This window comes from Sipha flava, unplaced genomic scaffold (assembly GCF_003268045.1).
Source record: "Sipha flava isolate LNK unplaced genomic scaffold, YSA_version1 181_pilon_pilon, whole genome shotgun sequence".
Taxonomy (NCBI): domain Eukaryota; kingdom Metazoa; phylum Arthropoda; class Insecta; order Hemiptera; family Aphididae; genus Sipha; species Sipha flava.
The window spans coordinates 216,551-235,075 of record NW_020272220.1 but is presented as its reverse complement, the minus strand read 5'-3'; the positions used below and the strand labels follow the sequence as shown (position 1 = coordinate 235,075).

General features: G+C 27.0%; 1 protein-coding gene across 1 annotated transcript; it reads left to right on the top strand.

Moving 5' to 3' along the window:
• Positions 1-8: 8 nt before the first annotated feature.
• Positions 9-6,140, top strand: LOC112680863 (transmembrane protein 68). The gene is made up of 7 exons (XM_025551086.1): positions 9-1,325; positions 1,395-1,539; positions 4,495-4,589; positions 4,651-4,818; positions 4,879-5,072; positions 5,151-5,354; positions 5,871-6,140. The coding sequence occupies exons 1-7, from the start codon at positions 1,277-1,279 to the stop codon at positions 5,985-5,987; spliced, it is 972 nt and encodes a 323-aa protein (XP_025406871.1). The 5' UTR covers positions 9-1,276; the 3' UTR covers positions 5,988-6,140.
• Positions 6,141-18,525: the final 12,385 nt, after the last annotated feature.

Here is an 18,525-nt window from a genome sequence, read left to right as displayed (position 1 = left end):
CTATGTCCTCAAAAAAATTCCGGTCAAGCTGGGACTAGCCCCGTGCGCACGCCTATGACTATCGTGTTTGGTATCATTGATTTCCGATGGCTAACCAACATTGGGGAATTGGAAAGGTCGATTGTGCAATGCCATAGCGAGAGCACGGGTATCTCCGTCGGAAGACAATTCTGTAAACGCAACGGACCGTGGTCGCTCGCCGGCATGGCGAAAATGTCGCCGGTGATCGTTTAAGCAGTCACAAAAAAGAAAATTGTTCGAAAATGAGCTGTTGCGTTGTCCTACATTATCGTCTGCATTATGAGCGTTAACCCCGGACGGTGAGTGGCCGAGGCCTGAGCTGAAGTCGTGTGTTTGGCAATCCGCGATTACGAGAATAATCGTGTTGAAACCGTACATCGCAAGAAAAATCCTAGTAATAATTATTTATGTTACGCGGCAGCAGGCACATTGGCACATCCCACAACCGTGCGTTCACCTTGCACGACGAGGTGTCACCACCGTAGAGCCAGTACCCAACCTGACACTCGTTGCGCGTTTCACAGGTGCAGTAGGTACCAGTTACCGTCGCCGTTGATTGGTACGCGGCTAGTAGAAGCCCGTAAAACCACTATCTGTAATAACCGTCACTGTTCCACGTTTGTTTTTATCGCGTCCCGTCTCCTCGATATCCTCCTTATCGTCGGTGACGGCTCTCGGGTGCGCGCGCGCGCGTTGGCTAGTGTTCACCGTGTCGTGTAGTGCGTACGTTTATTATTATTTAACAAGTGCAACCTTTTAGCTTGTTTGTTTTTTTATTTCCATCCGTCTTCGACGCACGCCACCAGTCGCACGGACGTACCGTACGCGTTTCGCCGGGTTCGGCGACACACTGACAATAGCGAGCAGTAACAATTTGCGCCGAGCGGTCAGTCGTGTGCGTTCGTCCCGAGTTTGTTGGACGGTTGGTTGGGTATTGAATAACACAATAAAAAAAATTGAAAAATAAACACTTAGGTAGACGGTTTTTCGATTCCGTTTCACAAGTCCGACGGTTTACGTTGTTGCGCTGTCAGCACACACGTATACGCATATATGTATAATTATTACATGTAGCTGGTGGTCGAGTGTACTCCGTTTTGTATTGTTCGATTTTTTTTGCTTTGGACATGTTTTTTGCGTGGAACCGTTTAAGTTGCATTCCATAGTTCTCAACTATTCACTAGCGCGACCAGACAGACTTAATAGACCAGCATCGTCACAAAAGTACCTCAACTATAGCAATATCCAGATAACAATGTTGATGCTGCTCAGCAATGCTTACAAATATACAGCTTCAATAATAAGTATGTGTGTAATGTTAAGCCTATGGTTGATTTGGTTTGCATGTATAATCTATTTGTAATGTATTACAGCGAACTACATCGGGGAGGATGTCAATTTGTGGCTCTGGATGACATGGTTACTGTGGCCGCTCATTGTTACATTTCTATTACCCCTCACTATTGTTCTATTATTCTACATTACCGGTGTTATACTTTATGTGTACAAACTTCACAGGTAAATTAATTTTTAAATTGAATAATTTATCAGTGTTAAATTTATAGTTTATTGAATGTTTTTTAACCTAATGTTTTCAGCATTGGGTATTTTTTCCTTACCAATCATTAATTATTTGGTTGTTCTCAGAATATCTGAGTAAAATACTTTTACATAAAAAATATGATAGGGTTATGAAATATGCTAGTATCATGTTAAATATAAATTAGGGGTATAAAATAAACATCACTATAATTACATTTTTGTATTTATTTTTGACATGTACTATTTATTGATAACTATAATTAATTATTGTTTAAATGATTTTTTTTTTTTTTTGTTATAATTTTGATTCTTGTTTGTTCAGTCTTATCAAACATGTTTTATTTAACTCTATTCAATTTTCAGGTAATGATACCTTATAAGAAAAAAAATATATTAATTATAAACTAACCACCTATAAATCAATGAAAATTAATTATTTTTCTCTATATGATAATCTATAACTTAATTATGAGTAATATTTGATTTGTTGTTTTAATATTTTACTTTTTTTAGTCCTGATTTTGTAGGAAACACGATTTTTTTAATTATAAAATTAGTATAAATAAATAAAAAATTTATCATTAAAAAAAAAAATTATCTATTAAAATATTTCGTGTGCAAGTATGATAAAATATTATAATTACATTATTTGGCAATTCATATTTTTAGTATTTTTAAGTATATAGTTGTGACTTAAGTGTTGGAAGGTAAAACTTTTACAATTGGCTTCCACCACTTGGCTGACTTTCAATTTGTACAATACTACTATTTTTAGGTAATGCATTTTAGTTTAATATTTTTTTTGCCTAATTTATCAATTTATCAGTTATTATAGATTAATAATGTGCTGTATATTCTTCAATTATTATTGTTATTAATATATACCTAGTTTGTAAAATTTTTGCTTGGTATAAAATCTTTTATATATGTATGTATATATATTAGTATAAGGTAATCTTTTACATGAATTAATTTTAGTTATTATCTTATTAATAATTATATATATTATAGTAATAGATAATGCAATGTATTATGTATTATTGAAATTTATTTTCGATAAGGTTAAAGCTTTTACAGTATTTAAGAAAAATAATATGTATCTAAAATGCAATGGTTGTGTAATGTATCACTTGATTAAGATTTTAATGTTATATTTATATACTATGATATGACTATAATTCAAATGTTGACATTATTGCTTATGGTTTTAAGAAATCCATAATAATTATATATTTTATTATGCATCCAATCATTTACTTTTATAATCATAATTTACTATCCTTGAATAGACCATGAGCCAATAAAGGAATGTAATTTTACAAATGTATCATATTCTGCATAAATTTAAAAAAAATCTAACAAATAAAATAGTTATAGGATGTTGAGTATTTACCAGTTATAAATAGTTTGGTTATATAGATTTAATTGTTTTACTAGGAATATTAATAATTATTTTAATTATTTTTTTTATTTCATAATTTTAAATTTTGAGTGAAAAATCCGAATGTAATCGTTTTACTGTGATATGTATGTGTTTTATTTTTTGATCAGTGTATATGATTTTAACCAAAAGGATTGCTCTGATCATCACAATCATAGGAGGTTATTGATAAGATATGAAGTTTAGTTAGTATTGTTGAGGTGGTATTATTTTGAATTTCTCAGCGGTTTTCTGATTTAGTAAGAAAAATTATAAATGATAAAAAAAATGCCTAAATCTTAAAATAAATTATTTAAAATTATTTAAATTTTGACCAAACGATTAAATCACAATTATATGTTACGTTTTATAATCAAAAATACATAAAATGTTCACATTTTACATATTTTTACATTACGTTTTGAAAACTGGATACAAGATTTTACGTTTTATTTTTTATTTTATGGCTAAAAAAAATGAATGAAAATTCAAAAAAATGTTCTTGAAATTGATTAGTTTCATGAATTTCCATTAAGCAATATTAGCTATTTAGTAATTGATATTTGATAGTTTTTTCGAATTGTTTTAATGGCGTTTATACTGTTTATAGAAACTTGAAGTTTTTAATTTTTCTAAATTTTAGATTCTTTTTTTTGTAAAAATTAAAACATTAAAACTAATCTTATTAAAAAATTTTTTTTTCTATTAAATCAACTATCTTTAAAAATATTAACTGATCCACCTGATTTTTTTACTCAGAATTCTTTTTTTCATGAGTAATTATATATCAGATTCATGTTTAAAAGACTAATATAGTTATATCATGGTCCAACCTTTGAGTTTCACTCTTTTTTACTTTATTTTATTTCATATTTAAAACTTTTGTAAGCAAAATATTTCTTCTGTTAAATATAAATACATAAGACAGCGTTGATAGAGAAAGCTGGAAAAAAGTAGTAGAGGCAGCGAAAGTCCGTCAAGGACCGTAAAAGCTATAGAAGAAGAAATATACATGCTTATATAACTGCTATTACAGAAAAAAATATATTCATAAAAAAATTATTTCATTCCAATTAATGATATAATTTATTCAAAAAAAAAAATTTTTTTAATTAGTCTATTTTCGACATTATTGATGAAATAATATTCATTGTCATGAACATGGAAGTCAAATTAAATTTTACTTTATAATAGATATAATTGTGAAAACTACTTGTATATTTTATGACCAGATTGCCTACAAAATATTTTAAATTTATTTATAAGTGTTTGATCAATGTAGAAATAAAATAACAGTATTTTCTCACAGAACTAAATATTGAGTAATAATATTATTAATTTTAGTTAGTCATTAAGTTGTTTAGTTAAACTTAACGAAGAAGAAATATTTAGAAAGAAACAACTGATAATTTAATTATATGATTTTAAATTATATATATGTTTTTAATCATCTGTTGTATTATTTTATTATGAGATTGTAATTGTTTAATCTTTATGTTGATATTTTTCAGAGAGAGACTTATAGATGCATACGAAAATAATTTTTGGGATGGTGCATTAAAAACTGTTTCAGCCTTATGGGATGCACATGGTTGGATTTGGCATGGTAATACTTGAAATACCTTTCCCAAATAATTAATTTTTTAAATTTATTTGTTATTTTTAAGGATATGAAGTAAATGGCCTAGAAAATGTACCTATTGACAGCCCAGCTTTATTAGTATATTATCATGGTGCTATTCCTATTGATATATATTATTTGATTTCTAGAATATATTTAATCAAAGCCAAACTAGTTCATACTGTAGCTGATCATTTTCTGTTTAAATTACCTGGTAAGCATTGTAAATTATGGTTAAAATTAATGAAAATTTAATTTCTAAATATTTTTCTAGGCTGGTCAATAATATCTGAACCATTAAAAGTGATACCTGGAACTGTACAGACTTGTTCAGATATATTAAAAGAAAATAATCTATTGGCAATTTCACCAGGTGGTGTTTATGAAGCTCAATTTGGTGATAGGTATTATAGGCTCATGTGGAAAAAGCGATTTGGTTTTGCTAAAGTAGCTATTGATGCTAAAGTAGTAAGTTTTTATGTTAATTTTATTAATAAATATTTTTTAAATTTATTCTTTAAATTTTTCTATTCAATGGTTTATTAGCCTATAATACCAATATTTACTCAAAATATTCGAGAAGCATTTCGTTGTATTGGCATTGGTCGTAGATTCTGGTTGCGAATTTACTTATGGACTAGATTGCCAATTGTACCAATATATGGTGGTTTTCCAGTTAAACTTAGAACTCATATTGGTAAACCAATTCCATATGATCCTAATTTATCAGCAGAAGACTTACAGAAAAAGGTAATTACTTGTGTAATAAAAAGGATTAGTTTAATTATTATTTTATGAAATAAGTTTTTACATTTTTAATGTTAACTAATGAATATAGCAACTAACTATATCATTATTTATTTTAATTAATTTTATAATTAATTTATCTTAATTTTATGCTTGCTATTGCAAGTATATATATATATACTATATATAGTAATTCATTGTTATGTTTACAATTAAGCCTAATAACCTTACCTAATATAGGCTATAAAAATAACTTACTTTATGATATTTTAATTGTTGCTAAAACTTTTAAAATTCTGCTGCACTTGGAGTTGCATAAAACAATTATTTATTAGTTTAATATTTCCAAACATTTTAAAATATTGTATTATATTCTTAAATATTATCTTACTCTTAAAATTAGCTATTTTATAATAAATATGAAAAATCATAAAAATTTGACCTTCATATATGACTAACACAATAATATAACAAAGGACTTATATTCAGAATCTGATAAATATGGGTTTTTTGTTTTAGGTGGCTAGTGCAATAGAAGAATTAATTTGTCAGCACCAAAAAGTACCTGGTAATATATTGAGAGCTCTATTTGAACGTGTTTATAATCCATTAGGCTGTAGTAAGAAAAATACATGACATTATGTTTTACTTTCTAGTGATGGGAAAGTATAAATGTTGTAAGTTTATTTTTTTTTGTTTCTGCATTTAGACTTTGTGTATGACTTATTTATAACAATTGTAATTGAATTCTCTCTATATTTAAATAAATAGAGCCACAACTTTTTTATTTTAATTTTAATGTAAAACAAAATATTAATCTTTATAGTTTATTATTATTATTATTATTATTATTATTATTGCTATTTTTATTATTCTTATTATTGAAATTATAATTTTAAATTTTTTAAATAATATTTGTACTTATTTCATTACCATTTTTATAATAATCTTCAAACTTTTCATATTTAAATTTATTATCTTTGCAAAATATTAGCACTTGTTTAAGGAGTTAAATCCTGGTCACATATTTTATTTTTTTTTGCATTTATTACAGTTTAATCTTATTTGTTTAATTTTATGGTAGTAAAATATATTTTTTGGTTATATTTAATTTGTCTTCAAAATACAATGACCAAACACATTTTAGCAAATATTATTTTCTTATAATGTATATTCAATGGCTGTTTTCTTCAAGGCTTAGAATATAATTGTCTATAATGATTATTGTTGTTCTAGTGAATAATAATTTTTTTATCATTAGTTTGTGTTCAATAATTATTATACTTTTATGTGATAAAAAATGTTCACATATTATTAAAATGATTACACTTATGATTTACGTTAAACTTGATTTTTATTTATTGTTATTTTGGCTGTACACATTATATTTTTTTTTTAATTTACCAAAACGATGTGCTAATAAATATATAATTTTATATTTTAGTTAAAACTCCTTTGTGATATATTTTTTAATGATTATTATGTTTAAATTATTTAAATAAAATAAAATTATATTTATTTTTATGATATATTTATAGTTAAAATTTAATATATTTAGTGCATATTTGTATACCATTATAAAGTATGACATATAAATGTTGTTTTTTCCTGCTGTGCAAAATAATAGTTAGATAAATAACAATATAATAATAATAATAGATAAAGTCTGATGAAATGTTCACAACTTTAAAAGTTAAAGAAAATGTATTTGTTTATTACATAAAATATAAGCATATTTTGTAGTACAAATTTTAAATACGTAATTGTAAAATATTCTGTTTTGATTGAAAATTTTTAAATAATTACAACAATTTAAATACTTTAATTAGAATATGGATAAATAATGTAAAATTTTTAAATTTATTCTAATTAATAATTTTATACCTACTTATATAATATTAAATTTAAAAATATACTAATATGTAACAAATAATTTTTTATTGTTTATTTAAAATAGACTACTTATAATATAAATTAATTAATTAATTTATATTTCTTAATTGCTAGGTTACTTATTACCTGGATTCAAGACTGAAGTTCTAAAGTGCATTTAAATATGTAAAAATAGAACAAAATTCTTTAGTCGGATGAGATTCAGGGATGGGTGAATAATATTGCTGTGTTGGTCTTTTGAATTTGAAATCAATGTATAATTATTTATATATTGTAATACATTGCTCTCGAAAAAATTATTCTGAATGAATGAGCTGGTCAGTTTATATTTTTAAAGATAGTTTATATAGTAGAAGAATCAAATTTCTTAATGAGGTAGGTTAAACTTATAATATTTTAACGTTTGTGTCTAAAATTTCAATAGATCTGAAAACGTATAATGTAAAAGCAAAAGAGTTAAAATATTATTTAGGGGGAACAATTTTACGTTTTCTTGCTAAAACAATTTTTGGGTCCATTCCTCCCCTTTGCTATCTCTGACGTCACTAATGTAAATATTACTATATTAAACATTTTTACAGATATACCGTAAATATATTATATTAACACTACTTCTCAGTGGCGGCTCGTCAGAGGTCTTTGAGATGGCGACTCCCCATAAAAAAAAGTAGTAACACAATAAAAAAGTTTGAAAAAAATTATATTATAATCAGTGCTCGAATTGGGGGGGGGGGGGGGGGGGCGGAGCTCCTCTACTATTTTTTTTTTTTTTGCGTACCCCAACTATATTTTTTTACCAGAACGGGGGGACGCCACGTTCACCCTAGTTTATTTCCAAAATAATTTTTATTAAGATGTGGATTTCAATTGACAAATTTGAAAACGAATTTTATGATTTATTATATCAAAACTATTTTCATAATTAAAGATTATATGGTGGTTATGATAAGGGACAACGTCGTCATTTCTGTAAAAATATAAATAGCAATGACTGTGAATTCGGTGTATATACTTTATACATTGTACGGTTTGTTATTAATATTGGCGGTCGATGAAATCGGCATTTCGGAAAAAAATAAATGCTCGCACCACGACTAATCTTCGGCCGTGTCCCGCACTAAAGAGTAAAAATAGATAAAAACAAAAATCAAATATATGATTATATCATTCGATTCATGAAACTGCCTGATCGCCTACAATTATGTTAATTATTATTTTATTTTTATTTTCTATTGTAACATGTAGGATGTTGGTATTGCTATCAAAATATATTATATTTGGAATTAAAATATTTGTTTAGCTGAAATGTGGTATTCAAAATGTATGTAAGGTTGGCGGAGGGTAGGGGTGAGGGACGAAGCTCCCTGCGGGTCTGTGTTAAATAATTGCACACGTGGAACGCAGTTTTCAAATCTTTGGACTGAGCTCCTCTACTTAATTTTTCCGAATTCGAGCACTGATTATAATTTAATATTTTTATCCATTTTGAAAAGAATTATTATGGTTTTCGATAATATAATATTTTATATTCTATTTTTACATTAATAATGAGAAGACTGGTGTTATTCAATAACAATACGGGCGAAATATATCGATAACGATGACGGTGGCTAGTTCGGGAGACTCAATTGTGTATATAAATTGCATATGCACGACAAGGCGGAGGACGGGGATAGATTGTATAGATGTTATTCAGTACATTGAGACTAGACTCATTCAAAGTTTCTGCCGTTCGCATCGTGGTCGTCACATATTTTTCTGTGAACACGAAAACTGTAGCGGGTCGTGCGTCCGTATTAGACCATTTAATTTAACTATTCGACATTGTATCACCCTGTGTAGTAATTTTATTATTATAATTTATTATTGGTATCATACACAAGTCACAAACATTAATCATTATAATATAATAAATTACATTAGAAATATAATATATCTTAATTATATTTTCTACTATGGAAATACAGAAAAAAACAGATATACTAAACTTTTTGTTTAAAAATAGTTTTAATACGTTAACATACGAAGAAAAGTGTCAATTAAAATCAAACAGACCGACACCTAACATCACATTGGAATATAAAGAAGGTAAATTCATTAGAAAATTTCAGTATAGTTGGTATAATAAATTTCCTTGGCTAACTGCTTGTGATAATAAAGCCGTAACTGGGGGGTCCAGGGGTCTGGATCCCCCGAAATTTTTAAAAGTAGGAACATTTTAGCGGTGAATATAGTTTTCCCAAATGCAAGTTGATTAAGTTATTAAAACAATACCTTAATATGTTTAAAAAAAATCGTTTGCGTAATGAATTGTTCGTTATTTATTCAGACAACAATAAACATCTTCCTACTCATAAACTACTGAATTTAATAATAAAAATAATTTACAAGAAATTTATTCCCAGTTTGCTAAACCATTCAATTAGTCTTAACAATACCGGTCACTACTGCATCTAATGAACGTTCCATGAGTACGTTAAAGCGCATAAAGAGCTTTTTGAGAAACACAATGACAAACGAGTGACTTAAAATTTATCATCTTTGGCAACTGAAAAAAATTTACTAGGCGTTATGGCAAAGGATCCGACATTTGTGGAAAGTATTATTGATGATTTTGCGAAGAAAAAAAAAAGAAAGAATTGAATTAGAATATAAAATAATATAAATTATCTGTTCTTATAATTATAAAGATGTTACAATTATAATAATAAAAAAGGTTTTTTGTAATTTTTGTATTAATTTTTTTTTACTATTAAATGTTCAATATCCCCAATGAATTAACTTGCGAGCCGCCACTCCTACTACTATTACTAGACATTGGTTTTTAACTATTATAATTATATATTTTATTTATTAATAATTACGTTTACTCGCGATGGTTGGAACTTATAGGATATAATATTTGAACATAAAATAAGGTATATAAACTTAGATTATGCGTTACATTTAAACAGTATTACGTGACGTCTGGCTAGTCTCCTCCACCCGGCTATTCGACCATGAAATCGTAAAAAATCGGCTAACGTATACAATACCTACTATTTTCTTATATCAACGAGACTCACCGCGAACGAAAAATATATAATTATACTAGGTATGTCTATATAAGTATAAACATATAGTACCAGCAGCAGCCTTCACTGTTTGTTGCATTTTCTATGCTTGGTTTTAACACCTGTGGTTCAGAAGTCCCCTTCTATTTTCTGCAGTTGCCATTAGTGTCTTGATACTCATGGTAATGCATCGTAAACATTTTTCTGTGTATTATATTATTATTATTAGTATTTCATTTCATTTTACCTTAACATAAGCAAAGCACACTTCACTGGCACACATTTTTACTCAAAGATAGTCACGCGTCTGTTTACATAGGCACTCGTATGTATAATACTCGTATTACAGTCGCAGTAGACGTTATTAGAGTATAAAAATATTGTTCTATTCGGTGATTTAACTATACATTTGCATATGTAATATGTATACACAGGAGTAATGTCATGTCACGCGGTTTTAACATACAGAGATGGCAGCGGTTGGATTGGCTGACGTCATGAAAAAATAAGTGATACCGTACAGTAGTGGGGGCTAATAATGTGGCTTAACTCGAAATAATTATAAACATAAAAATATGCATTTTTCGTTATTTTAGAATAATCATCTTATAAATCGACAAAATATTTTTGTTTTGTTTTGTTTTTTATTTGTTTTCAATTAATATTTTCTCTACGAAATAAAAACAAGTTGCCTATTTATGAATATTTAATTAGGTATGAAGTTTGTTCAAAGGTTGCATAATCTAATATAAGCAGAAACTTATTATAAATATTATTATAGTGCAATATTATACATTAGGTACCTTCGAGCCCGGATTAACACTATCGTCGGCCCTAGGCTCCTAGTCCTTGTAGGGCCGTTGTCCAGTATTTAAATGGTTAAGAAATTTTCTCTTTGGGAGAGGAAGTGTAGATTCTCATGCAGTAATAAGCTTTTAAAAGCAATAATATTTACAACATAAAAATCAAACCTAAACTTTTATATTATAACTATTATAAATTTTTATACGATAAAAGTTTTAACAAATGTTAAAAAAAATTAATTTTAATCTAAAATATATATAGGTGATATAAATTGTCAAAAACCATAAAAAAAAAATTTCGTGGGCCCAAAAATGTTGGTAGACCCTAGGCACAGTGCCTATAATGCCTATCCGCAACTACAAAATAGGAGGCCCGTGTGCGGTAATTATATTAGACCCCTTCTTAGGATTTATTTTTTTTTGTACGTCTTATTTATAAGTATCAATTTTTTTAGGTTTTAAAACACGTTTCACATCAGTTAGTGTATGATATATGTATAGATATCAAATTAAATACCTACGACTGTTGTATACAATACTTCACTACATATTTATGTAGTAAATTTATTTAAGTTGTTTAGGTAGGTATGTTGTATGTCTACTCAAATACTCAATAGACTCATTGTTAAATAAATATTATATTAGGTACTCTAAAATATTATAATATCCTTACCTGAATTTTAAAAAATTTTCTTTTTATTATAAAATAATAATATAATATTATTAAATAATTGTGTGTTTGTAAAGTGTAGTTTATTTTAGGCTGGGACTAGGTAGCCCCCAAAATGTATGTAAGCCTTGGGGTATTATATAGGTATTAATTTAGCATGAAAGTACTTGAAAATTATTTATTGATTTATGGGTAGTTCACTGATAATTGATAAAATATTCAATTATTGGTCACACGATGCATACTCACACAGGGTTCACTAGAGCAAATTTGTTTATGTGGCATATTGAACGATATAAATTTGAAACGTCATATAACATAATGTAAAATTGTAAAATACGAATTCAGGCAATGTTTTATCAAATTATTTTTCACAAAAACGAGAAAACAAATCTTTAGTTGATGATATTAAATCGAAAAAGGTTATTAGGTGCCTAGTTACTAAGTTATTATTTATTATATAAATATCTATGAACTATAGGTACTAAAGATTGGAGTATACTACACCTACATACCTACCTTGGTATTAAATTTAAAATTCATAAATCTAAATTGTTTATGACATTTTCAGCAAAAAAAAAGAAATTGACAAATCTGATCAAAGCCATGGAACATTTAACCATACCCATATTTTTACACCTATACAAAAACATGGTAAAACTAAATTTTTTTTTTTTTATAAGTAGACATAAAAATAAAATTTGTTAACAATTGCTATTTATCAATATTAAGAGATTCTAACTATTAAAAATAAAATAACTAATTTAACTTAAAATATGTTTAATTTAAATAAATATTTTTAGAAAAAGTTATTGAAAATATGACAAATGTAAAAATAATTGGAGTAGAATTTATAATATTTGAATTTGGAAACCAAATTTTTAATTCCATACCGTTTTTTTAGTGTCAGAATTTGGAAATTATCCTTAAATATTTAACTCAATTCAAAGAATAAGTACTGAAATAATTTAATATTTATTGAAATGTGGACCAATGCAGCCATTTTGTCATGAAATTTCCGCAGAGTATTTTCTCAAAAATTCTCAAAAACCGTGGTTTCCTACAACCACGCATCCGTGATTGCGTGGTGCGCGATGCGCGATGCGTGATCACGCAAAAGTTGAAATCATGAAAAATAGTATTGATGTTTATTAATAATTCACGCGCGTCAATATTCACTCTGTGATTGTCGAATCACGCACGTCAATCGCGCAGCAGTCGCCACGAAGGCAACTTTTGCGTGAAACGCAGTGCAGGATTAAATTATTTTATACATTATTAAAATATTTTTCAATATATTATTTATATTTTAGTATATGTTTTATTTAATTTTTATTACTAATTAAAGTACTAAAACATCCCTCCCTGCTCCGTTGACTAAACATTTCATGATTTTCATTACGGAAATTATTCGCAAGTAGCAATAGTTCTTCATCTGCTTCATACTCCAAAATTGTATAAAGCATAACCACGTCCATTTTGATGTACATAGTACTACTAAACATCAACTGACTAAAATTTTCTACTCCAAACCACGTAGTCGTAAACACGGATCGTAGCAAAACACTTCCATTACGCATCACGCAAGCGTGATCGTGCAAATGCGCATCGCGTACCATGCAATCACGAATGCGTGGTTATAGGAAACCACGGCTAAAGTAGATAATATCATGATAGTTGGTTTTGGAAAAAACTACCTAGTAGAGTCAGTTTCTCTATGTGGATGTCATATTCTAGTATTAATAACCGATTATATTGTGTTCATTATGCACTATTTGGTAAAAATAGGAAATGTGAATGGATATGCAATGGGTTTTCAGATTGGAAAAATGGACCTGTTCAAATTTGTAAACACGAAGTTATGGAAAATGATTCTTTTGCCTCGATTAAAGCAATATATAAAGAAGCAGCTTTTCTTCTTATTCAATCAATGAAATAAAAAAAAGGTGAAAGAACATAACCCTTCTGCTACTTATGTTTAGTGTTGGGCACACAGATTTAGTTTAGTCATAGTAGATGCAGTAAGTAGTTGCTCCCAGTCTAAATATCTATATAGGCATCTATATATGGGCAGCAGTAAAAAACGAGTAGAGTTATTTTCACAATATCAAAAAGAAAGATATCCTGATAAGCCATTACGTAGGTTAAAAAGAGCTGAAACTAACCAGGTAGTCATCCCATGCTGCTGCTCTTCATACAGTTTTTGAGATATATGATTCATTAATTGACACATTGGACGAATTACAAAATTATGTTGATCGTATTTCAAGTGTTGAGGCTAGAAGTTTAATGAATTATTTATCATCAGAATCATTTATATTAACTGGTTTTATATTTAAACAGATATTTGAGCTAACTAATCATTTAAGTACATTTTTACAAGGTGTACAAATTGATTTATTGGCTGCTACTGAATATGTACAATGTGTATTTGAAAATATTCAAGCTTTCAGAGATGACAATCAGTTTAAAAAATTAATCGAAGATAAAAATCAGTTTGTATTATCTAGAAGTGACGAATTATCTTTCACGCCATTTGTAGCAAATAGAAGAAGAACAAAAAAGAAAATGCTGGGTGAAATTATGTCCGATGAATCTATCAGCTGTCCATTTACAAATTTTAAAATTAACACATACTTCACAATCATTGACATTGTGTGTACTAAAATGAGAGAAAGATTTAATGACCAGTCAACACCACCATATAAAGATTTATCACTTTTTCAAGTAAAGCGAATAATAGAAATTAAAGAAAAATCAAATTTACCAACTGATTCATTTGATGGTTTTGAAAAAATGTATGGACAATTTGTAAAGGCTGAGATTTGACACGTGAATACAAACAGTTTGTAAATTCATATTTAATGTTTGAAAAATTAATAAAATTACCATTGAAGTTACATAAGCCAATACCATGTGATGATGATACCAGTGATGACACCGAAGAAGAGAACACTGAAAATCATATTGTCAACAACTTCTGGAACAATAAATATAGTATAAGTACAAGGTACCTATGTCAACAAAATGACTAAAAGAAGTGTTTCCAGCTATTTATACAACGTTAAGCATTGGACTAACTTTAACAGTATCAAGTTCATCTCCAGAACGAGCTTTCTCAAAATTAAAATTAATTAAACTAAATTAAGAAGTACAATAGCAGAAGAACGATTGGATTCTCTGATGTTAATATCATGTGAAAATGATATTAACATTGACTCTGACACATTTATTAATATTTTACATCATACAGTACAGTGCTAAAAAAAATATTATGTTAATCAAATGAGTTGGTAACAGGATGCAGTAAGCAATGAATTTATTATATTATATTAATTATATTTATTAATTAGTTATGATGTTATTTATGTAATATTATTTATGTTTCTATTAGTAATGCGAGTCTACATAATATGATTTTAATAAAAATATAAAATATGAATCAGTTTTATTATCAATATTCTTTTTTGTTGATCATTTATCATATAATTAATTTCTATGCTAATTAAAAATTAAATTTTATATATATTAAAATATTAAATAATGCGAAAATTCAGTAAATAATACAATTTATTTGTGAAAATAATATTTTGTGTTTAAAAAATCAGTATTGACTAGAGGTGTGTGTGTGTGTGGGGGGGGGGGCTCTGGGCCCCCCCGGCATAGGGTTTCGAACTCATACCAGGGTATAAATAAATAACAATGGCCATATCTAAAAAAAATTAATTCGGCGCTACTGAATATACCATTATATTAAATAAAAAGTTCAAGTTATGTTTATTTAATTATTTATACATTGTAATTTATTAAATATACCTATATTTTTTGTTAAAATTGAATCAAAAAGTATTGTAGAAATCCTCTGATATACAGGCCTATCAGAGGCGTATTTGAGGGGGAGGGGCGATGGGGGAAATCCCCCCCCTCCGATAATTTTTAGACCAAGTCAATTTTTATGTAAGTAATGGGTATTTTATTAAGAAACAAAAATTATGATTTATTTTATAGTATTACTACATTTGAAAACGTTTCAAATTTTACACTAATTTAAATAACGTAAAACGCTAAATTTTTCATAACGTTTTAATTGTCAATAATGGTAAATAAAAATTTTATTAAACGTTTAAATTTGTATAAAGTTTAAACGCTTAAATTGAATAACGTTTAAATTATTTATAGTGTTAAACGCTCAATTGCTTATAATGTTTATATGTCCCATAACAATAAATAATATATATTATTTTGATTGAAGACCATACTTAGTGAAAAATTAGATAAAACATAAGCGAAACTTTCAAAACAAAGATAGGTGTTAAAAAAGAACTACACAAAAGACTATTTTAAGTGGATCCGGCATTAGATTAAAAAAAAAAAAACTACAAATATTATTCACCTGATATAAATACAACCAGAAGTAAGTCTAAATACGCTCCTTAGGCCTATGACTGTACTACTGTCATACAGTTATGTTTTTATTACATTTTTTCTCAATCAATAATCATTGTAAAAGTATCGAAAATCATTTATAATTTATCATTCAGTTATAACGTTAAGTCACGTTTTATAATAAGACAGTTTACAGTTGGTAATAATATGGAAAATGACGTATTTATAAATAGGTTCCTAAATAAGACTGACAAATGACAAAAGTTAAATTAGTCGTCTGGACATTGGGGAATATAATTTAGAGCGATTTCACAATACGTAACGGTGACAATAATGTAAATAGTACAAACATTTAATGAATGTAAAAATAGAATATTGGATTGTCTTTCGTGATTGAATGAAAACACAAATAGGTACTCTATATACGAGAATAGAATACAGTAAATAACGAGAAACGTATGGGTAGCTGAAATCTATACATTATGTTTATTTATAAGTGTAAGATACTGTTCAATCATTTTTCTCTCAAAATACAAAATAAATCTTCATAAATTACAGAAACTTTTAGTTAATTAATTGATAAGATTTATTTTTAATTTTTATGCATATATAAAATGTTTTGATTATTTTGGCTCATGAGTCTGGATAGTCTGATTAAATTCTAATACTAAGATCTAATCTAATATATTTATGCGTTACATTTTCTTTTATAAGTATGTTATAATTTATACATATAACATCAATAATCTGTATATTTTAAATTTAAACACATTTCAAATAATTATACATCTCAAATGTAATAAAAATATTTTAAAAAATACCAAATTAATTAACATTTTTTAAATTTTAATTATGATAGTGAAGTGACCATATCGTTGAAAAACAATAAATATACAAAGTAGGTTAAGAAGTCTTACTTAGTTCTTAATTTTAGTGGGTTATTATTTATTATTACCTAGGTCGTTATTTCATCAACGTGTATCATAAATTAGATAATATATCACACCTAAATTACTAAATATGTAAGATGCATGTACAACATTATATTGATATTAAAAAGGTGTACATTACCATTTATTTTAGAATATACTATTCGTTTGATAATACTAATTACTTATTTAGGTACACGAGTACAATTTCTTTAAAAAATATAAGTAATTAAAACATAAAGTATCGTAAAGAAATTAAATTTTTTTATTTATTTTAGTAAAAATTTTGGTGTTATAGTTAGGTATTTACTATTTTTTTAATTAATTCGAACTTGTTTGGAAACTACACATTTACATTAACCAATTTACATTTTGTTATTTTCATAGTTGAAAATTCAAACTTAAAATTTGGTTTTACAAACGATCAAGAGCGTACCAAAGAGGGGGTTTGGGTCCGGACCCCCCATTGAAATTTTTACATACTTAACGGTTTAATAGTAAATAGTATAATAATAGTATATAGTGTATTTTAATTTCTCATTATTTTCAATATACAAAGTTTATAGATTATATAATATACCTATAATATATAAACCATATTATATATAATGTGTAGTGTATTAACGGTAATTTTTTGGTATTGAGTTAAACTATAATTATAATAAGAGAACAGATAAAATAAAAATTTTGGATCCACCCCATAAAAAATTCCTGGGTAAGTTCCTGCAAACGATTTTTAAACTATACGACGTCTTTATATTTTTCATATCTATATACAATACATATATATACTTTTTAAGTCTCAATAAAATTATTTATTTTGAATGAAATAGATATAACAAATTAATAAAAAAAATAAATTTGGTTCGATATTAGGTATGAGACTATTAGTTGAGGGATTTCATGATCAATACATATGGTAAAGATTTAATTATAACTAGGCGTTAATATTTTTTGGTTGCTAGCGTTCAATTTTAGCATTCAATTTTAGCATTAAAATTATACAAATAACTAAAACTTACATTGTTCATGATTTACAATTATTTTTATTACTGGAAAGTTGATATAAATTATTAAATTACGATAACTTGTTTTTAAATAATTTACTAAAAGTATATTTTAATTAATAACTTTTATAACATTTTTTCAGTAATAATATTGAAAACATCATGCATCGTTACAACATAATGATATTCTACCTACATTTAAACTATATTCATTACATATTATAAGGATATATACTTAATTTGCTAACTGTCGATAGGGTACTATTACCATTGATTATATAATAGATTATATACTATTATATAATCAATGCTACTATTTATTCATTCAACACCCTTCATTCAAAGCTAACTCAACTGTTAATTATATTTTTATCAACATTAAAAAAACATGATAACTGATTACTCTGTATAGACTTTTGTGTTTAAAATATGA

Coding starts and splice junctions, on each gene's coding strand:
- LOC112680863 (XM_025551086.1), top strand. CDS start 1,277: ATGTTGATGCTGCTCAGCAATGCTTACAAATATACAGCTTCAATAATA. Junction 1,326..1,394: donor ATATACAGCTTCAATAATAA/GTATGTGTGTAA, acceptor AATGTATTACAG/CGAACTACATCGGGGAGGAT. Junction 1,540..4,494: donor TATGTGTACAAACTTCACAG/GTAAATTAATTT, acceptor GATATTTTTCAG/AGAGAGACTTATAGATGCAT.